This window comes from Lissotriton helveticus, chromosome 1_2 (genome assembly GCF_964261635.1).
Source record: "Lissotriton helveticus chromosome 1_2, aLisHel1.1, whole genome shotgun sequence".
NCBI lineage: Eukaryota > Metazoa > Chordata > Amphibia > Caudata > Salamandridae > Lissotriton > Lissotriton helveticus.
This window is the reverse complement of record NC_136058.1, coordinates 232,735,080-232,758,799: the sequence shown is the minus strand read 5'-3', so window position 1 is coordinate 232,758,799 and position 23,720 is coordinate 232,735,080. Positions and strand designations below refer to the sequence as shown.

At 45.2% G+C, this 23,720-nt stretch overlaps 1 protein-coding gene across 1 annotated transcript in view; it reads left to right on the top strand.

Moving 5' to 3' along the window:
- Positions 1-10,671: 10,671 nt before the first annotated feature.
- LOC144800020 (cytochrome P450 4B1-like) overlaps positions 10,672-23,720 on the top strand; it is a 334,102-nt gene continuing 321,053 nt past the window's right edge. Inside the window, exon 1 of the mRNA XM_078671648.1 lies at positions 10,672-10,977. Within this exon, the coding sequence (XP_078527774.1) occupies positions 10,777-10,977 (201 nt within the window). The 5' untranslated portion in view covers positions 10,672-10,776. The remainder of the gene's footprint in view (positions 10,978-23,720) is intronic.

The window sequence follows — 23,720 nt, the reverse complement described above, 5'->3', positions numbered from 1 at the left end:
TGCTTTTTGCCAGGGCACAGCTTGGGCACTGTAGCTGCTTACATTTTAATATAGCATTCCTTTTTCCCACCTCCTCTTAATGTCACAGTTGTGTTAGTGCTGGCTGTGCCCGTTTGCTCGCTGCACAGGCCTTGCACCACCCCACCTTCCCCCTATTAAATGCAAGCACAGTCTGCTGCTGGTGGACGTTAAATACCGTCACAGAAGAGAGAAACACACAACTACGCATCTATCTCTCCACATCAGCAAGACTTTTGCCAGACGGGGGCATTTTACCATGAGGCAAATGTCATGATGCTCCTCACGCTCTTCCTGGGTCTTCTTTCTCCTAGTCTTCGTCCAGCATTCGGCAGTGGTTCTGGGGCATTGCCTGTGCCGGGAGGTAGTGCGGGGAACACTACTTTCCTGCCAGCAGAGTTGTGGGCAGTGGCTGACTACGGAATCCCGCCCAGAGGCATCCCTCCTATCACACATATTGGCCCTATTCTCCCAATCGCGACCATTGCACCCATGCCAACTATAGGCACAATCTCTCCACTGAACGGTTTGCCCGTGGCAGTGGCCACACATCCTCTCACACACCGGCTTCTGGGATCCCATGGTGAGCAGCGACTGTAACAACGAGAGTGCAGACACATTTGTGATACTCTCTTCTGTAATGGGCATGCCCCGGCTACTGACACATTCAACTGCCACCACCCAAATCACCAGCCATACCGCAATACTCAACAAAATGAGTTGAAGTGCCAGGGTTCCTTAGTTGCTTCTTTTACCACACTTACCATCTAATCATTCTATTAATACATCAATTGTAATTGCCAGGCATACACATGTACACTGCAAAAAAGGATAGGTGGAGTGCATGCTGGGAATATAGCATGGCCAGGGTTCTCCTTCATCCGCCTCACCACAGTGTACCTCACCAGCAATATCCCTATCCACAGCATGTGTGTCAGTGCAGTGGCAGTATGTGTTGTGGTAAAAAAGGATGTTCCCCACCTAACTACCATTTTTGTTATTTTAATATTGCACTTATATTCTTAATCACCATTTATGTTCAAATGCAGGACAGGAAAGTTACTACAATGTGCATCACCCCTTACCATGCATCCTATTCTAATATACACAGTACCTAGATGTGGCACACAGAAATGAACCCTCCCACCAACCCCACTCAACTAACAACCTGTTCTAACACCATCCCCTACACCTAATCTCACTGTAAAGGTGTCAGTGCAGTGTCTGCCACAGATACAAAAGTGGGGACTACTTTGGGGTCATGTCAGGCCACTCTTAGAGGTTTGTGTTACTCAGTGAAGCTAGGTGGTTCATTGTGACTGTTATTGGATACAAGATACAGGTGCCTCATCAAGGTCTGTAAATTGACAAGTACTTCCTGTTTTGATTTTGATTTTCATGAGTCAATGAGGTTGAACAACAAAAGCTTATTCATGCGCTGGAACATTTAGACAGAAAGCATCTCATAATGAATATAATATCCAGGCAGTGTTGTTCTTTGAGAAGGATATGTAACTTATTATTGTTTAGGTAACATGCTCAGTAACTTTGAGGCACTTTGTCAAATTAACCAGTCTGAATGTGTAGATTATATTTTGTATCTTCTGTGTCTTAAATGTGTATGCACTTACCCAGTAATACTAAGGTAGGGGCACGATCAATGCTATTGGCAAGCAACTCATATGGATTAGAACATTAATAAATAATTGCAAAACACTTGTCAGGAGACTTGTGGAACAGGTTTCCAACATAAATAAATGTATTTACCGTAATGATAAAATGAGGAGTTGGTTGTCAGAGACACAGTGGATACCCAATTAGGCAAGGATCCCTCTCATATACTAACCCCACAAGTGATAAATACCTACCCCACCCTAACAGGACCAGAATGCTTTGGCAGCAACAGAGTTGCTGGTAAGGCAAAATGCCATTGCAGTAAAGACACAATATAAAATACCAGTTTTTACATTTGTTATTATTTGTCATGTATGGCATTTAAAAAATAAAAATAAAACATGGATGCAGAAAAGAGCACTGCTTAAAGCATTGGTCTTGAGTCAACCAGTCTCATCTTGCAAATGCAAATATTTATGGACCATTCGCTTCTTACATCGCATACTTCTTTGTTGGTTTTACAGTCACTCATTTGTTTGTTTCTTATTTGTCAACTTCCATGTGCTCTCCTTCCTATTCTGGGGTCTGTTCCTCCCCTGGAGCATGGACCCATTATTTGTGTCCATTAACTGCTCCATTTTCAGGTACTTTTTAGGTTGAGCTTTCGACCTCTTGGATATACTTTAGTATATACTTATGTGTGGCCGTATACTCTGCCCACTGCTTTTCATTTGTTTGTTTTAGTGTCCTTTAAAAATCCTTATTTGCTAGTAGTCAGTCCTGCCTGGTTGTCCCCCCTTTTTCTCTTTCATTCCTCCAACGGAGAAGGGACCAAATACTGTATCATTCCGCTATCTTTTTTTATCTGTTTTTTGGGGGACTGTTTTTTTCTGGTTTCCTACTCTGTTACTATTTGCCTGTGTTCCGCTTCAGCGCTGTAGCTGCCCACATTTTAATATAGCATTCCTCCCTCCCAATCCTCTTAATGCCACAGTTGTGTCAGTGCTGGCTGTGCTGTGGTCTCTCAGCCCTTTGAGCATGATGGTCTCAGCCTTGGCAGGCAGATTTGGCTCCTGCTTACTCTCCGCAGGGTCCTTGCACTGCCTCACCTTCCTCCTAATAAACACATGCGTAGTCTGCTGCCGGGGGACGTTAAATACCACTCCTTTGGGATAGTTCCCATCACGGAAGAGAGAAACACACAACTGCACATCTTTCTCTGTGCATCAGCAAGGCTTTGGCTGGAAAAGGTCCATTTAACATCTGGCAGACGTCACGCTATTCCTGCCCTTTCTGGGCCCTCTTTCTCCTAATCTCCATTCGGTGTTCACCTACATCGTCAGACAGGCACTCAGTTGCTTTGGTCTGTTGGTGTTCTCCTCTGTTCGGTGCTCTGCTGCTTCTACCTGTTCTCGCTGACTCAGGATAGGCTTGGCTCTCCATCAAGAGGTGGTGTTGAGGAATGTCCTACAAATCTCCCATGAAGAGCGTTTCGTTTGCTGGCTAGTTTCTTCTCATCTCTCCCTCGAACTTCCAATAACCATGCCATCTCTTCCCTACACCCCCACTTCCCCCTCTCATCTCGCACTCCCGCTGCCCCCTCTCATCCTTCCCTTCGTTACACTCCCTGTCTCCTCTCTGTACTGCCTGCTCACATATGTTGGCTTCCTGTTCCTCTTTGCACTGTGCACTCGTCCACCTCTCGCCACCCCATTATACTCGGAAACTGGAAGATGTGCACAGGTCGTCTCTTACCTTGCTCAATCTGTCGGCTCACACGCCTCTTGGTCCGGTGCCCATTATTGGTGCCCCGCCGTCAGCTGGTGGGTGGTCATTGCCTCTCTGAACACCTGCCTTACTTTGAGGTTAATAAGGTTTCTTTGGAAAAAGCAACCAGTCCCTCTCTCTCTTTCATACTTTCACCCCTCACTCTTGCTCTCTCATGCACACTTCATGCCTCTCTCATGTGGTTGACTATAGGTCTTCGAGGACAGTTTCTTTCCTGTGCATTTTCAAGGTTTACGCCTCTCAATCCCACACTCTCCTTCTCTTCTTGGGGTGTCTTCTGCATACTCAGGAACTCCCTTTTTATGCGTCTGTCATCTGCTCTCCTCTTCTTTCTCTCTTTCTGCTCCTCTGTCTGGACTTCATTCACCACTTTGTGCACAAACTACATATGCCGCTCTGTCTTCCTGTCTATCTATTCTGTACAGCTCTCACCCCTATCTATCCACCATGTCAAATCCACTCCACACCGCACAATTCCACCCCACACAATTCCACAACTAACGAGTCAATCCAACCCATATAATTGCACTACAAATCACATCCATCCATCCCCACCACTTCAAACCAAAAGACACAGGTAAAGACATTGGGTCACATGCATCAAGCTAGGCAATTGCAATTCCTTAATAGTGATTATTAAGGAATTGCTATTAAGGAATTGCAATTGCCTATGCATGTAGGTTTTGCTACAATGTTAGCGATTCATACATATTCCTTGATTGCAAAACGCAAATTGTGATTTGCTATTAAGGAATGGCTTCCAATTCATTCCTACGGGCATAGAGGACCATAGGATGAATGGGATTGCATTCTCAATTTGTGAGTACCAAATAGATACTAGCAAATTGCGTGTGCAATTTTAAGGGTGCAAGGGGGCCAAAAAGCCACCCTAAGGCACCCCCAAAAAAGTAAGTATACACTTGTGGTGCATACACATGCCCAAAGGGCATGCGTCTGCACCACAATGCACTTTGGAAAATGCATTTATTTGCATTTTTCAAAGGAATTACAAATTACCATCACCTTGAAGTTGATGGTAATTTGCGATTCCAAATTACGAAAAACACAATTTGAGAATGCATAATGCATCGCATTTAGGGAATCACAATTTGCCTTTCCCTAGCTGCATTTGCAAAATAGATTTTGCGATTACCTATTTTGTGAAGTGCTTTTGAGTTGATGCATCCCAAATGGCAAAATACCGATTGCAAAGGGGTGGATTCTGTGAATCGGCCCGTTTGTGACCGGACTAAGTGCTTAAAATATTTTTAGGGGGCCACACCCACATCTCCGACTCCACCCACTTCCTCCACTGGCTAGACCCACTTACTCTATTGGCTCCACCCACATCCTCAACTGGCAATGCTGAAAGCCAGATGTAATACCCGTTCTGAATTTCAACATGTAAGGCTTTCAAAGGACGTTGAGGGAGGACGAGGTAAGTTAGTGAGAAGTACATTCAGTGGTTCTAATCTGAGATAGTTTGTACTGGAGGAAAAATAGAATTATATGCCACTGGCAATGAGACCAGCCAGAGACATCTAGTGGGGTGTGTAAGAGTATGGAGAGAACTGTGTGAAGACTAAGAGGAGAGTTTTTGAGCGAGAGGATTTTTGTTTTCTTTCTTTGCAGTTGTATATAGCACGACCTCAACCCGAAGGTACTGGAGCGCTTTACATGAGTACCACCAGTTACAATACACAAGGCAGGCTAAGCTTCAGAAAGTAGTGCAATCACTATCTCAAGGAGATGAGTGCAACGCATGTGAGGGAATGCAAGAGGAGTTCGCAAATGCTTGGCTGGAGGTCCCAAGTAGCAGAAGACTAACACTGGTGGCGAGGGTTCATTTAGTGGACCATGGGCATACACAATATGGTGGCTCAAGTGAAGCAGCAGGACAGTATCAAGTAGTGGGTGTTCTACAGTACCTATCCCAAAGGACTGTAAGAGAGCCAGTGTTGAAAAGGAGATGCCTTTTTGCGTTTTTAGGTCAGGTTTACAAGCTATCACGTATTCCCACTTGAAAGGTCTGTCTCTTTGTTTTACAGAATATCAGCGCTTCATGTGGGTCTTCGTTGAGTGGCTGCTCAATAAACGCTATGTTTCCCCATGGGTTTGCATCTCAATTTAAGACCATTCTAGCTGTGGCTTTCAGAAGGGTTACTTGCAGCTGATCTTTTGTCCTATATCACTCACAAGGTCCAGACTGTCACAATTGGCTGAATGAAGTCAAGTGGGGAATTAGTCTCAGCTTTGCGGGCGGCATGCGGTCTGTAATTACAAGGAGGTCCATCTTTTACACTGGTGGTGCTGGGTGCGACAGTCTTTCTTCGCGCCCCCTATAACCCCCTTCTCCATGAACTCCTTCATTACCACTCTCCAACAGTGCTCCTCATATCTCCATAACCTCTCTCTGACATGCATTCCATTTTTTATACTGCTACTCATAGTTCACTCACACTCAGTTCTGTGATCTACATAGTACACGTTCTTTGCAGCAAGCACATTAACCATCCATGCTGCTTTATGATGAGCAAAAACTGCCACTAAATAAAATTTCAATCTCTCTCCAGTAGGAATATTAGTTAAATTGACATTTTTATTTCTGTCTGAAACTGCTGGACGAACAAGGTAGTTTATGAGTTTTCAAAACCAAAAGTTATTTTGGGGGATGCAGGGGGGTGGATTTCAGCTCAGGTGCACCAGTGAACCTCAGGGGCTGAGGAGGGTTCGGAGGGGGCAACTCTCACCGCCTCTCAGTGTGAAAAAGTCTGCATCTTCCACTTGATATATCTTGGTGGGATGTATGACATTACAACGCATGCTTTTACATCGCATGCCTTTACAACGCGGTTTTTACATCGCAAACCTTTATAACGCATAGCGCTTTGGGGTGCTGGATAGTGAATAGTTTAATTTACTACTCCAACTCCAGTCCCCGTGGACACTAGGGAAGGTGTTGGATAGTAAATTAAACGTATTCCCTATCCTAGAGCGCCCCCCAGAGCAATGCGTTGTAATGGTTTGCGTTGTAAAAGTTGCGTCGTAAAGGCACTGCATGGTAAAAGTTGCGTTGTAAAGGATGTTTCCCATCTTGGTGTGTTCATAAATAACAGGGACAGCTCCAGGGCTGTACATTGAAATCAAGGGCCTATCTGGCGCCTAAATCCCTTTAAAAGTGAACACCAGGGCCACGATGTCATGGCTTAGGCTGGTCACGGTGTGTAATAAGCGGGAAATCTCTCAGCAATATTTAACACCAGTCAGGTAGCAGTTCTAGGAATCAAATAGAGGCTTGTTTGAGAAGGTGCGCAAGGTTTGAGTGACCCTTGAAACCACTGCTATCAGTGTTATGTGTATATATTATTTTTGTATTTGTTATTATATGATGACCGCTGTAGCTGTAGATGACTGTGATGCCGCATCTAAATAACTCAGAAAATTAGGCACAAAAGTACACCTTTTCACGTCTCCTGTTAGGATTAGTTGAAGGTCTCTTTTTTTGGGACTAGGCAATGATGACAACAGCCTTAGTCTTGTACCTGGAATCATGCAAGCTTCCTGCAAAGAAGTCAGCCTATGCTCAGACCTCAGAATCATCTTCCAAGCAACTACTGACGTAGCCCAGAAATAGCCGAGCTATGTGGACTAGTGCATTCACTGAAGAAATGTTTGTGGAAATGGAAGGTCCAGGACTTGAATCCTGTCTTTTGGTCTCCCCGGTCCGAAGAGTGATTTTGAGCTCAGAAATAAATAAATATCTCATCAGTGTCAAGTATTGTTACTAAATGCAGAGGACACAATCTGCCTTAAAGATAAACACATTGCAAGCAGATTGGCCATGGACACATTTTGGGGCTAATTTGCTTTAAAAAAATTAAATCTACGTTCATAGGTTTACACCTTCGTTTGGAGTAGATTTGATTAGTTCTCGTGTGACTTCCTGCCAATTGTATGTATCTTGCTCTTTGTAAAATGTCCCGTTGTACAGTCTCTCCTTCCCCAAATGTATAGTATTGTTGGATGCTCCTGCCTACCTTACGACCCCTCAATTGCTTAAGCTCTATTGTACAGGTCCTATGATATACTACGCTCTATACTACTGTTTGACTATGTAAAGCGCTCTGATACCCTCACGGGTCAAGTTCGCGCTCTATAAAACCTTAAAATAAATAAATAAATAAAATAAATAATAAATTTGAATTCTCAAATAGTTCCAGGAGTATTTCGGGAAAGCTGCAATAGTACTGTTATGCATAAGGGCACAACTGGTGTTTATTCACATATATATTAATGCTTAGCAAACGTGTATTTAAAACTACACTCTTTTTTCCTCAGACAAAATATTTTTCCTGTGAAGACATACTTCCTGTAAAGCCCACTGATCATAGGAACAAAATGGATGCCTAGTGATTTATGCCCTTGCCTGGGGTCAATCTAATCCGATTCAGGTTAGGAATGGGCTTGCAGACGATTGTGAACATCCACAAACTCACTTTTTACATTTTGCCCACTCTCCAACTCTGGGGCAGATGAACTCGCTTGAAACAATGTAAAGCTATATGTGAGTAAATCAATTTACAAATATAGGTTAATGTTTTGTAGTTTGCAAACATGAAATTTACTAGCAACTCGCGCTATTTGCATACCATTCTGATTTCCAGTGGCTTAGATAAGGCAAAATCATTACTTACTGTGCCGCCATAATGAATCGGAGGCCTGCTTCTGCAATGCTTGAGTCACAAGTCTGAAACACAGCTTTATTCTTCTTTGAAATCACTGGCTAGCACCTGCGCAGTATGTTGGGGCAAAGTGGCAGGCAAAAAGTGGGGGCACTAATCTCTGTATTGGTCCCACTAGGGCCAATGAAAGACGGGCTTCCTACTATGATTTATGGACGAGGGCGGAGGGCGGAGGGCGGAGACTCGGCCCAGGCAGTTTCTGGCAGCGTGTGTGTGCCAGTTGCTCATGATGAGGCCGGCAGCAGCGGTGTGGCGTCTAATTTAAAAAGGTTTACACCCCCACAGGAGTTGGACGACCAATACCAGCCCAATCAATCAGTGACCCACCAGTGGTGATTTTTACCGCACATATGAGAACAAATATCCCCAATTTGTGTGGGAAATAAGCTAATTGGCAGGGAACACTGATCACCCAGGGATGGTTTACTGTGAGATATCAGCTCTTCACCTAGAGACAGTGTGAAGTGTCGATATGCGTGACACAATTTGCCACCACGCCATGTGAGTTGGCAGGTGTGTCATAGACCCGGCCCTGAGCAATAAGTGCCAGTGCTAAGTACCGGAAAGCTCCGGCACAAATTAAACACGCATTTTGCTTGATGCATGTGCCCCATTGTCATTTACAACACCAATAGCTCTAACTCTCGAAAATGTTACACCTATTAGCATTGCCAATGCTTGTTTTTATAATTAAAAATGAGTGTATCAGGCCTTTCGTTTAAGGATCAGGTTGGTGCGCTGGTTGTGAAAACAGGAAACACTAGTCAGACCCTCCAGGATTTCGCGATTTCGCGATTTGAAAAAAAATCGCGAAATCGGCGGTTTTGTAAAAATGCAGCGATTTTTACAAAACTGCCCGCGAAATTTAAAAAATGTGCCCAAAACACTGAAGGCATGCATGTTTACAGTGGCAAGCTCAAAGGGCTTCAGCCCCCTTCCCTACCCCGGAGTGTTTGTCAGCCCGGGCTGAGACAGCCCCGGGCTGGCGGCCGTCTTGTCTTAAGGCAGCTGCGCCCGAGTACTTAACAGCTCTTTAAAGCCCATTCACTTGTTAACTAGGCTTTGTTCTGTTTTCACCCCTTCGAGCCCCCTGCCCCTCCACTCTGCCTATTACTGTAGGAATTTGACACCCCCTCCACCCCCCCCTGCAGCTGCCATAAGACAAGACGGCCGCCAGCCCGGGGCTGTCTCAGCCCGGGCTGACAAACACTCCGGGGGAGGGAGGGGGGCTGAAGCCCTTTGAGCCTGCCACTGTTTTGCACATGCCATAAATAATAGTGGCAAATGCACGCACCAATTATTTATCGGACATGTGGAAAGGGGGTAATGGCAAATCAATAACCATACCGGCTGCATCCTACGAGAATTACAGGGGCAGCTGCTGCCAAGTTTGTATTATTGTGCCAGCAGCCTTCACCTGCCGCAAAGGTTGATGAAAGCCAGAGATTCCTACCGTTGACAAATCATGTGATAAATGCCCGGATAGTTTTCCTGATAAGCTATTTGACTCATTAGTTTTCTTTTATTTTTTATTGAGATTATAAAAGTCATTCCATTTAGAGAAAGTACTTTTAGGCAAAAGAAACGTTTGTATTTTGTTTCTAATTAATGACTTCACTGTAGTCAGTAATCTGCATGAAAGATCTGGATTAGACCTACAAGCCGTGTAGGTTGCCTTACGCTGCCATTATTGTGCTTTAAATATTGCCAACTGAGCCACTCTTTCTGTTATCAGCCTCAGAAGGTTGAAAGTCAGAGTCAACAATGTATTTTAACTTCTTGACCCCTCTGGTTACTTAGAGATCTTGTTCTCAGGTACATTAACCCAATGAGATGATGCTTTGTCACACTCTGAACAATTGCATGTTTTTACTCTAAATGATCGGTGTAACGCAAGTACAAAGACAGTATAATATGCTGTCACTGCAATCCTGTTTCAGCAGGCATATCACTTCTGGAAGCATGAATGCGATGTTGTGAGGACTAGCCTTGAAATCCAAAAATACTGTTCCATCACCCAGACGAATGGGCAGTACAACCTGAGAAGAAGGGGTTCATTTTGTGTAGTAAAATGAAGTCTTGTTGCATAAAAGAGTTTGAAGGCGCTGCCAGCCCCTGGGGACAGGAGATGTACATGCATATGGTATACACATCTCCTGTCCGTACGTGCACATCTCCTGTACGCTCGTGCCTTCTCTTGTCTCCCTTCGGGACAGAAAGCAGCAGCAATAGAGTCTCATAGCTTCATGTTGCTAAATAACTCAAAAACAAAGATATCTGTGTTTGTTGTAGCAAAATTGCCGCTAAATTTCCATATTTGTGCCGCTAAATTTCCTTTTTTGTGCCGCTAAATTTGCTAATCCATGCCGCTATATCCTGGGGGGTCTGACTAGTAAAAACTTCTGAATCTGCAGAGAGAATCGTTTACAAAACCGTGCTTCGCTGACTGCCATCTGAAATATGGACACAAGGTGGCAGTGTGTGAGCGTGTCTTCCCTCGGCGCTGGCTGGGGTCCAAGGTTTAAGGGCGTAGGGCCAAATCTGCTGTTTACTACTTTTCCAAGAGAATCAGTCACGGCTCTTCCTGAGGCACAAGACGCAGGGATCCCCAGCCATGGCTTACCTGGACGGAGTTCTCGGTGTTGCCAGGCAGACCCTGGACACCACTCGGATATTCCAGTTAGTTGTAGTGTTTGTTGTTACTTTTTTGGTGCTGAAGATAATCAAGCTTCGTCAGAGAAGAAGGGAGCTGCTGAAAGCCTTTGCCCCGTTCCCCGGAGCTCCCTGCCACTGGTTGCTGGGAAACATCCACGAGGTACGAAAGCGTTTTACAAATTCTTCAGTAGAGAAACTTCTCAGAAGTGTCACTTACGGTAGCGGGGATATAAAGCGTCGGTGTGAATGGCTCATACAGGTCTGTGTTTTTGGCATTTCTTCTAGTACGTGTGGTTCTGTATTTACCATAAAACACATAATAGGCTGGCGTCTGAATGCAAAAAGCTCTGGCCACCTACTTTGGGATAGCTCAGGCTCTGCAGAAGCGCCATCGCCCATCGACATGGAGACAAGCCCCGATATGCGTGACATTTTCTGAATTTCAGTGTAATCATGAGTGACATTTCAACAAATATGAGTGACTCTTTCTCGTGGGCAAATGAAGAAGAGGGAAACATGTCAATATTAGAAATTACACCCATTTGAGCAACGAGAAACTCTAAGATTTTGAAACTGGGGCAAAGCAACTGATCTTTGCAAAATACACTGTAACCCTCTGCCCTACTTTTTGGTGAGTCAAAACTGCTACCAGACAAGTAACTCCAGCAGGAGCTTTTACACCCATAAATAATGTCTAAGCACAGCACCCTCCCTCAGCTCAACAGGTGCAGCTGAACCACAAGTAACTAAAGGATCTCTGTAGCAAAAGCATTAACCTGCTGAGCTATCTACAAAAAATACAGGGCGTCATTTATGAAGGCCTTGCGCCACCGATGCGTCACTTTTTCCCATGTTAAAAGTGACGCACCGGCGGCGCAAGGCCTTCATAAATAAGGCCCACAGTTCGGTGATGTCAAAGTACACCTTCTTTGTTGCAGGCATGTTCACCCTCTGCACAGGCAGGAGCATTTCGCTCTGTACCTGCAGTGGGTATAGAAAGATCAGACCTGGCCAGATGTAATCTGAAACCAGTTCTGCTCAGTGAAGGTACACTGTGTCTTTCCAAAAGATAAGGCAATGGGACTCCCTGCATTCTACGGCCTGGAATTTCCATGCAACATTTATGGTTTCCCCTTCACTCCCCCTGATAGATTCAAACCCATAGAAAATAAAACTATGCGAGAGGCAATTTGGATTGTGTGTTTTAACTTTCAGTAATGAATTAAGTTAGACTCCGCACACTTAGGGGCATATTTCCAACAAATAGCGATATTTATCGCTAAGCAGGGTTAGCAGCAATATTTTTATCGTCGCGCATCACCGGTTCTTATCGCTGAGATAACTTGCTATTAGCAAGGTTTATCTCAAAAGCGATAAAAATGCAGGCGATAGCAGCGAAATGCATGAATATCGCTGAGAATACAGCGATATTCACGCATTAGCGACGAAATGCTCTTAGCCATGTTATCCACCTCCCATTGGATAACATGGCTAAGAACTGGTCTGGGGAGGTGTTAGTATTTGGAGATATTCGCGCTTAGCGTGAATATTTCCATCACTACGCCTGCCTTGCTAATAGGTGATAGCGACGTTAGAGACTGCTGTCAGTCGCTAACGGGTTGGGTACGCCCACTTTGCATGTCATTAGCGATAAATATCGCTGACATGCAAAGCGGGCCCCAAACCGCTCGCTATCGCCTACAGGCTGTCGCTAACTGCTGTTAGCGACAGCTTGTTAATAGGGCAATAGAATTATCGCCGCTTAGCGGCCGAAAACATCCGCTAACGCGGCGATATTTGCCTATCGCCTTCCTTGGTAATATGCCCCTTAGAGTTTAACTGTTAATGTCTGAAATCACGCAGCACCGAAAACAATTACACCCATTATGCAAGAAGCCGTAGCACTGCGCCGGTGACACAGCTATCAGCCACAATTCGAATCCTTTCCACGCTGAATCCTTTTCGATAGCGAATTCCAAATCAGAGAGCAATTTTGCCTGCCACCCGAAGAATACAAGGTTTTGTTTGAAAGGCTGCCTCTGATGGTGGTTGTGCGGAGTGAATTAGGTACAGTTTAAAACCCGGCTCTCAGCAGGTATGTTCATGGCGCATACATGAAATATAAAGCAATTACATTACCTAAGACAGTAATGTTAATGGCAGTCTCTCAGAGCGAGGCACGGTACCATCGTCCAGCACATGAGAGTCTCCAGGCCCCAAAATCGACTGCAGCATCCACGGTCCGGACTCGTGTAGAATCAACAGAGGCTGCAGGCACCATTTAACCCTCTTGTCCAGCACTGCAGCGACCGCAGTCCAACTCCATTCCGGATCATGCAAGCGTCTCCTTGATCAGAGGGCAGCACAACAGAGGTGCGAGCAGCGGCTGGCTCCATGGACTCGAGTCAAACTTAACTTTTAAATTATTTGATAACTGCCCCCTGCCCACCGGTCCCTTTTATTAGGCCTCTCTCGGCACTGGGCACAAGCAAATGTGCTCACAATTGTTGCAGTCTCCTTGACATGCGTCACGTCACATGAATCAGTGAGCCGAGCGCAGCTAAGCCAGACCCCCACGCCTGCAGCAGTCAGTCTCTGTTAATCACATGACTCTGCCAGAGCAGCGCAACCAGCACTTCTTTCTTTCCAGATTGTGCTAATTAAAGCGTTCTGGCTTGATAGCTTCAGGAGGCGCTTGAAATACGTGACTTCGAATTTCAGTGCGGTGATGCGGGCCACCACACTGAAATACGTTAGTCTAACCATGATGCTTGATACTTGGCAGGACCCCAGCCTAGCTGTTTCCTCTCTAAAATGATTGCATGTACTTTAGGTACACTCCAGATTGGATTCTGGGGTACCCTTGTGAGTCCCTAGTGTATGGTATACTATGTACCCAGGGCAGAGGCCTACCAGGGGCTGCAGCATGTATTGTGCCACCTTTAGGAAACCATTTAAAATGACACAACAGGTCTGCTACTGCCGCCTGTGTAAGGTGGTGTATGAACCCCTTACTGAGATATAGGTTCCCTATATCTCTCCATTTCACTGCACATGTCAACCTATCAGTCACCCCCTATGGCAGGCCTTATCAATCCTGAAGGCAGAGTGCTGGGTTTTGTGTGAGAGGGTGCCCATACATGAGCAGGGCCCTTCTGCAGCTTCGGAATCTATTATCTGGGGTTGTTCTGTGATGCAGCCAAACCATATACTCTTAAGTGCATTTAACGGATCACTGAAACAATATTGATGTAAAAAATATAGAACTACAAGAATATCGAGTAAAAAATATAGAATGCAAAAATATCGAACTCCTATCTCCAAACAGGTAAGTACAAAAATATTGAATCGTTGTAAAAAATATTTAAAGTAATAAAAATTAATGAAATAATAAATATAATTAACTTAAACATACTTAAAATACTTAAATAACCTTAACATTAATAAATAATTAATGTAAGTTAAAAAAAACCCATACAAATTGATTTGTTAATACATATATATATATATATATATATATATTATATATATATATATATATATATATAGAAGCTCCGGCGCATGCAAGGTTCAGCACGCAAAGGCACTCAGGGAATAGTTGTAAAACACCTTTATTCGCAGACGCGTTTCAGCAGTGGGCTTTCATCAGTGCTTTTAGGTGTTAGCATTTCGTGCACAGCATTACATTTAAATAGGCAAAATGTCTTTCCTGATTGGTGTTCTCGCTGTGTGGCAATGAAAACAGGACTCACGATATACAATCCATATCACCGCCATACTTGAAAGGTAATGTTTTATATTTTGAGTGTTGTTCTCAATTACCTGCGCAGTTGAACGATGTTACTCTTGCTGCCAGTGGCGTATTTTTATAGTAATTTAGTCCGTTTAAATGTCTCTTACCACACGCAGGATGTGCATCTGTTTTCCCTCGCCAAGCATCTTTTCCAAACAGGATGAAAACCGCAGGCAGCGTTATATGAAGGCTGACCTTGAATTAGGATAATTCACGACCTCCATATAACGCTGCCTGCGGTTTTCATCCTGTTTGGAAAAGAGGCTGGGCGAGGGAAAACAGATGCACAGCCAGCGTGTGGTAAGAGACATTTAAACGGACTAAATTACCATAAAAATACGCCACTGGCAGCAAGAGTAACATCGTTCAACTGCGCAGGTAATGGAGAACAACACTCAAAATATAAAACATTACCTTTCAAGTATGGCGGTGATATGGATTGTATATCGTGAGTCCTGTTTTCATTGCCACACAGCGAGAACACCAATCAGGAAAGACATTTTGCCTATTTAAATGTAATGCTGTGCACAAAATGCTAACACCTAAAAGCACTGATGAAAGCCCACTGCTGAAACGCGTCTGCGAATAAAGGTGTTTTGCAACTATTCCCTGAGTGCCTTTGCATGCTGTACCTTGCATGCGCCGGAGCTTCTATTTTAAAGTGAGTCCCTTCCTCACTACAAGGCACCCGCCAGGAGTTCAGCACGAGTCTGTTTAATGAAGGAATATATATATATATATATAAACGTAATATTAATAAAAAAATTACAATATTTGTACCGTAGGATAGCGGAAAGGGTAAAATGTACTATTCCCACTCCAGTGATTGCAACAGTAGGGAAAGCGTTGGATAGCGTAGGGGTAAAAATTACTATTCCCCACTCCAGTGAGTGCAACAGTAGGGAAAGCGTTGGATAGCGGGAGGGTAAAAATTACTATTCCCACTCCAGAGAGTGCAACAGTAGGGAAAGCGTTGGATAGCGGAAGGGTAAAAATTAATATTCCCACTCCAGAGAGTGCAACAGTAGGGAAAGCGTTGGATAGCGTAGGGGTAAAAATTACTATTCCCACTCCAGAGAGTGCAACAGTAGGGAAAGCGTTGGATAGCGTAGGGGTAAAAATTAATATTCCCACTCCAGTGAGTGCAACAGTAGGGAAAGCGTTGGATAGCGGGAGGGTAAACATTAATATTCTCACTCCAGAGAGTGCAACAGTAGGGAAAGCATTGGATAGCGTAGGGGTAAAAATTACTATTCCCACTCCAGAGAGTGCAACAGTAGGGAAAGTGTTGGAAAGCGTAGGGGTAAAAATTACTATTCCCACTCCAGTGAGTGCAACAGTAGGCAAAGCGTTGGATAGCGGGAGTGTAAAAATTACTATTCTCACTCCAGAGAGTGCAATAGTAGGGAAAGCGTTGGATAGCGTAGGGGTAAAAATTACTATTCCCACTCCAGAGAGTGCAACAGTAGGGAAAGCGTTGGATAGCGGGAGGGTAAAAATTACTATTCCCACTCCAGTGAGTGCAACAGTAGGGAAAGCGTTGGATAGTGTAGGAGTAAAAATTACTATTCCCACTCCAGAGAGTGCAACAGTAGGGAAAGCGTTGGATAGCGTAGGGGTAAAAATTACTATTCCCACTCCAGAGAGTGCAACAGTAGGGAAAGCGTTGGATAGCGGAAAGGTAAAAATTACTATTCCCACTCCAGTGAGTGCAACAGTAGGGAAATCGTTGGATAGCGTAGGGGTAAAAATTACTATTCCCACTCCAGACAGTGCAACAGTAAGGAAAGCGTTGGATAGCGTAGGGGTAAAAATTACTATTCCCACTCCAGAGAGTGCAACAGTAGGGAAAACGTTGGATAGCGTAGGGGTAACAATTACTATTCCCACTCCACTGAGTGCAACAGTAGGGAAAGTAAATACTTCATCTAAAATATTAATACCAATTACAAAATATAAAAAAATTATTACCAATTTAATATAATAATAATTATTCAATTAAAAATACAAATAAAAAATATTTAGTAGAAACCATTACCTATTAATACAAATTAATTACCAATTTACAATTAATTAATTAGCAATTGAAAAAGAATTAGCAATTAATGAAAAATAAATACCAATAAATTTAAAAATGTAATTAATTACAAATAAATTACTTCCCACCCTATTCCCCTATGAACCCACAACCCGCTACAGTAAATACATTAATATAACATAATTATCAATTAATCAATTAATAAAAATGATTTACCAATTAGAATTTAATTAATTACCAATTAAAAATTAATTAACAATTAATTCAAGATAAATACCAATAACTAAATTAAAACATTTAATACATTATAATTAAATTACTTCCCACCCTATTCCCCTATAAACCCACAACCCGCTACAGTAAATAAATTAACAAAATTAACATAATTATCAATTAATCAATTAATAAAAATTAATTACCAATTATAATTTAATTAATTACCAATTAAAAATTAATTAACAATTAATTCAAGATAAATACCAATAAATAAATTAAAACATTTAATCAATTCTAATTAAATTACTTCCCACCCTATTCCCCTATAAACCTACAACCCGCTACAGAATTAAAAAATAAAATTAACATAATTATCAATTAATCAATTAATACAAATTAATTACCAATTATAATTTAATTAATTACCAATTAAAATTCATTACCAATTAATTTAAGATAAATACCAATACATAAATTAAAACATTTAATCAATTATAATTAAATTACTTCCCACCCTATTCCCCTATAAACCCACAACCCGCTACAGAATTAAATTACGCAAAAATTAAATACCATAACATTTATTACTTAAAATAAATTATAAAATAAATATACACTTTTCACACATATACTAACATAAAAAACAACTTTAAATAATTTGATATTATTAAAAAACTCGATATATTTAACATTTATATTATATACTTCGATATTTTGACTTTCTATATTTAAGTAAATCGATATTAACTTACTTACCTCAAAATTGATATTTTTGTTATCTATATTCTGTCCATTCGATATTTTGTCCATTACATTCGATATTTTTGTTGTCTATATTCTGTCCATTCGATTTAGTCCATTCTATATTTTTTACTCGATATTAATGTCATTCATTTTTTTAACTTGATATTTTGACTGTATACCCATTATAACATCGCAGTAAATGCTAACTTTGGAATGACTGCAAGGAAACATGTTGTGTTCGGCGTCAAACACCTTGGAATCATACCTCCCCGCCAGTCCTGACGGGGAAGGTATAATTCCACCCTCCTAGAGGGAAAAACATATCCACACCGGTACACCCGGTACCAACTCTGCACTGGGGGCACATTTGGTCTCCCTGTGCATAGTCCAGCTCAAACCGGTTGCAGGGGCTACCAGCCCTGCTCTGGCGTGAAACTCTACAAAGGAAATGGGTGTACCCACCCCTCTTTCCTGACCCTCCAATAGGTGGGTCCCCAGAGTTTGTCCCACCCCTTCCTTGGGTATAAAGTAGGATCCCCTGACTACAGTACTTTAGATTTACCTGGACGAAACTCTGATACATAATCCTGCAACTTTGACGATCTACATGGTGCTAGATAACTGAAGAATCTCCCTTGGGGTAAAGGAGTTACTCCCCTGCTTGGCAGGCACCTAAGACGCATCTGACCGTTTTGCATAGCCGAAGCTCCCGCCGGACTCCAAAGAATTTGCAACACAAGAGGTGGGTTCCCAGACTTCCCAGCTCTCAGCAAAGCTGAGACGCGTAGCCTTCTTGGGGACCTTGGACACTGTGCACATTTGCAACTGCATATGCTTCTTGGCGATCCTTGATGCTGTGCTTTAGGCCATTTGTAAACTAAGCCCCGAGCAGCGTTTCCACCGAAGATTACCAGCCTACACTCACCGATTGTCCCGTGGGCTCATATTGTGTGATTCCTCTCGAGGTCCCTTCGCGATCCCTGGTCTGTTGACTGGTGGGTCCCTGTGAAGTAAACTTTAAGTTTAATTGGGCTCCCCTAGTTGCTCCAGACGTGCCCTGACTCTACACCACTTGGGGACTCCCCTGGGCCTTACTTGTCCGCACCTGAGAATCTTTTCTCTTCCTGCGTGGGTTGCTGTTGCCAAGGCTTGTTGTTTTAAATCCAAGCACCGACACCGCAGCACTCGACATCCTTTGTGGGGCAGCTCGAATCCAGCTCCTGGTCATCGTCGATGCCTCCTGGTCTTCGTGGCTGTAGAGTCAAGCTTCACCTCTTCGCACCTGAAGCACCCGACATCGGTGGGCATTCGTCTATCGTGCCCCAGTCGCCATTGAAAACGACGAAGCGACCCAACACCATTTGACACCTATGCACCCGGCTTCCCTGGGTGAGGTAACTCGAGTACTCCGGTGCTCCCATGGGTGTTGGCCCTAGAATCCCTTAAGTCTAAAGGGGTTTGCTCAAAGTCCTCTCCTAAGTGTCCTTTAACCCCTTCGATGCTCATTACGGAATGGTTCCGTCATGAGCATCGGAGCCCCGGTGCTGATGACGGAACCATTCCGTCATGAGGCCAGGGGCACGAAATCCCTCTGCTGCATACAGTAGAGGGATTTCCTTTTCTCCCCTGTGACCTTGGGAGCTGGGAAAGAGCTTCCCCAGCTCCCGAGTCCCCCTCCCTGTTTCCTGTTCAATGACGAACAGTGCGCACGTCGCGCTGTCGTCATTGAACACAAACCGAAACTGAAATGAGCCTTTAGGCTCATTTAAGTTTCACTTTCTACATGCTCAGGAGGCTATCTCCGCCCCCTGAGCACGTAGAAAGACGGGAGAGGTATCACTGGAAAGGGGAGAATCTCCCCTTTCCAATGGTACCCAAGCAGGGATCCACCCACTAGACACCAGGGAGGGGGGAGCGGCCCCTTGGGCAAGGGCCTTCACGCCCCCATAAATACATTTATAGTATTCAGTCTTTCTGCCCCCCCTGGGGGGCAGATGGGGCTGTAGGCCCCCAATGTGCCCCCCCGGGGGGGCTGAAAGCCCACTATACACCAGGGATTTTTTTGGGGGCACTTTTTTTAGGGTGGGTGCTGCCCGAAATGGGCGCGTCAATGCCCTGACCCCCCTGGCACCATTACAGCCTTTCTGCCCCCCCCCCCTGGGGGGCAAATGGGAGCAGTAGCCCCCAATATGCCCTCCCGGGGGGGCAGAAAACCCACTATGCACCAGGGATTTTTTTGTGTGCACTTTTTTTTATGGTGGGGGCTGCCCGAAGCGGGCACGTCAATGCCCCCACCCCCGCCACCATTACCGACTTTCTGCCCCCCCTGGGGGACAGATGGGGCAGTAGCCGGGGGCAGAAAGCCCACTTGACACCAGGGATTTTTTTTCGTGCAATTTCTTTTTAGGGTGGGGGCTGCCAAAAATGGGCTTGCCAATGCCCCCACCCATCCCCTACAAAAATTACAGCCTTTTTGCCCCCCCAGGGGGCAGATGGGGGCATTAGCCCCCAATCTGCCCACGGGGGGGCAAAAAGGCCAGCAGAGGTCAGGGATTTTTTGGGCAAATGTTAATTAGGGTGGGGGCATTAGCCCCCAATCTGCCCCGCCAGGGGGGCAAAAAGCCCACTAGACGCCAGGGATTTTTTGGGGGGCAAATTTGAAATAGTGTGTGGCTGCCCAAAACGGGCATGGCCATGCCCCCACCCCCTCCCCGCAACAATTACAGCCTTCCTGCCCCCCCTGGGGGGAAGATGGGGCAGTAGCCCACAGTCTGCCCCCCCCCCAGGCAGGCAAAAAGCCCACTAGACACCAGGGATTTTTTTGGGCAATTTTTTTTAAGTTGGGGCATTGGCATGCCCGTTTTGGGCAGACTCCACCCTAATTAAAATTTGCCAAAAAAACTCCCTGGCGTCTACTGGACTTTCTGACCCCCTGGGGGGCAGATGGGGGCATTACCCCCCAATCTGCCCCACTGGGGGGGCAAAAAGCCCACTAGACGCCAGGGATTTTTTTGGGGGCAAATTTGAATTTGGATGGGCTGCCCAAAATGGGCATGCTAATGCCCCCACCCCCCTCCCCCACAAAAATAACAGCCTACCTGCCGCCCCTGGCGGCTGATGGGGCAGTAGCCTCCAATCTGCCACCCCCTGGGGGGGCAAAAAGCCCACTAGACACCAGGGATTTTTTTAGGCAAATTGTTATTAGGGTGTGGCATTGCCATGCCCGTTTTGGGCAGACCCCACCCTAATTAAAATTTGCAAAAAAAACTCCCTGGCATCTAGTGGACTTTCTGCCCCACCTGGGGGGCAAGTGGGGGCATTACCCCCAATCTGCCCCGCCGGGGGGGGGAAGCCCCCTAGACGCCAGGGATTTTTTGGGGGGACAAATTTGAAATAGGGTGGGGCTGCCCAAAACGGGCATGCCCATGCCCCCACCCCCTCAACAATTACAGCCTTCCTGCCCCCCTGGGGGGCAGATGGGGCAGTAGCCTCCAATCTGCCCCCCGAGGGGGCAACTAGCCCACTAGACACCAGGGATTTTTTGGGCAAATTTTTATTAGGGTGGGGGCATTGGCATGCTGGGGGCAGATGGGGGCATTACCCCCCAATCTGCCTCGCTGGGGGGGCAAAAAGCCCACTAGACGCCATGGATTTTTTGGGGGGGCAAATTTGAAATAGTGTGGGGCTGCCCAAAACTGGCATGCCCATGCCCCACCCCCTCCCCCACCAAAATGACAGCCTTCCTGCCCCTCCTAGGGACAGATGGGGCAGTAGCCCCAATCTGCCCGGTGGGGGGGGACCCACCAGACACACAGGATTTTTGGGCACATTTTTCTTAGGTTGGGGGCTGCCCAAAACGGGCATGCCAATGCCCCCACCCCCACCCGCAACAATGACAGACTTTCTTCCCCCCCTGGAGGTGAGTGAGGTATCATTTTACTCGGGAGAACAAGGGGAATGCTGGGTGGTAGGACATTTGTGCCGGCACAGAGATCCCACGCAAAAATTTATGGAAAAGTGTTTTTTTAACCTAGTTTTAAGGTTTGCAGGGAATTCTGGGTAGGAAAACGTTGGGGGACCCATGCATGCCTTACCTCGCTGGACTCCCCCGGGTGTCTAGTTTTCAGAACTGTTTGGGTTTGGTAGTTTCCCCAAGATGGTCGCCGAGCACAGGTAAAAAAACTCAGGTGCCCCCCAAAAATAAGGTAGTTTTGCTATAGGTAATTTTTAAGTCTCCACCATACGATTTGGGCCTTTTCCAGTTGCAGCCACTACGCCTACCCACGCAAGTGAGGTATGATTTTTATCGGGAGACCTGGGGGTACGCTGGGTGGGAGGAAATTTGAGGATCCATGCAGATTCCACAAGTTTACCGTACAGAAAAGTGAGAAAAAAGCGAATTGGTTTGCAAAATTTGAGGTTTGCAGTGGATTCTGGGTAGGAGAATGATGAGGGACCTATGCAAGCCATACCTCGCTGGATTCCCCTGGTGTCTAGTTTCCAGAAATGTATGGGTTAGGTAGGTTTCCCTACATGGCCGCCAAGCCCCGGGCCAATACCTCATGGGAACCCCCTTGCAAAACCAGGTTGGTTTGTGATAGGTAATTTTGATGTCGCCTCATTAGGTTTTGGGCCCTTGCCTGTTGCGGGTCCTTGAGCCACCCACGCAAGTGAGGTACCATTTTTATTGGGAGACCTGGGGTAACGCTGGGTGGGTGGAAATTTGTTGATCCACGCAGATTCCAGAACTTTCCACCACAGAAATGTGAGGAAAATGTGGGGTTTTTTGTCCATTTTTTAGGTTTGCAAGGGATTCTGGGTAACAGAACCTGGTGGGAGGCAGTCGAGTCACCCCATCCTGCAATCCCCTGGGTGTCTAGTTTTCAAAAATGTATAGGTTTGCTAGGTTTCCCTAGGTGCCGGCTGAGCTAGGATTCAAAAACGACAGGTAGGCACTTTGCCAAACAAGGCCCATTTTCACTGCGAAATTGAGGTGCGCCCACGTTGCGTTTTGCACCATTTCCTGTTGCAGGCAGTAGGCAGACCCACGCAAGTGAGGTACCATTTTTCTCAGAAGACTTTGGGGAACGTGGGGTGGGTGGAAATTTGTTGATCCACGCAGATTCCAGAACTTTCCACCACAGAAATGTGAGGAAAATGCGTTTTGTTCCCCAATTGTTTAGGTTTGCAAGGGATTCTAGGTAACAGAACCTGGTGGGAGGAAGTCGAGTCACCCCATCCTGATTTTCACTGGGTGTCTAGTTTAAAAAAATGTATAGGTTTGCTAGGTTTCCCTAGGTGCCGGCAGATCTAGGGTTCAAAAACGAAAGGTAGGCACTTTGCCAAAAAAGGCCCATTTTTCACTGCGAAATTGAGGTGCAACCACGTTGCGTTTTGTGCCGTTTCCTGACGCAGGCACTAGGCAGACCCATGCAAGCAAGGTACCATTTTTCTCAGAAGACTTTGGGGAACACGGGTGGGTGGAAATCTGTTGATCCATGCAGATTCCAGAACTTTCCATCACAGAAATGTGAGGAAAATGCGTTTATTCCCCCTATTTTTTAGCTTTGTAAGGGATTCTGTGTAACAGAACCTGGTGGGAGGCAGTCGAGTCACCCCATCCTGAATTCCCCTGGTTGTCTAGCTTTCAAAAATGTATAGGTTCGCTAGGTTTCCCTAGGTGGCGGCAGAGCTAGGGTTCAAAAACGACAGGTAGGCACTTTGCCAAAAAAGGCCGAATTTTCACTGCGAAATTGAGGTGCAACCACGTTGCGTTTCGTGCCGTTTCCTGATGCAGGCACTAGGCAGACCCCCGCAAGTGAGGTACCATTTTTCTCAGAAGACTTTGGGGAACGCGGGGTGGGTGGAAATTTGTTGATCCACGCAGATTCCAGAACTTTCCACCACAGCAATGTGAGAAAAATGTGTTTTTTTTGTCAATTTTTTAGGTTTGCCAGGGATTGTGGGTAACAGAACCTGGTTGGAGGCAGTCGAATCATCCCATACTGAATTCCCCTGGGTATATAGTTTTCAAAAATGTATAGGTTTGCTAGGTTTCCCTGGGTGCCGGCAGAGCTAGGGTTAAAAAACTACAGCTAGTCACTTTGCCAAA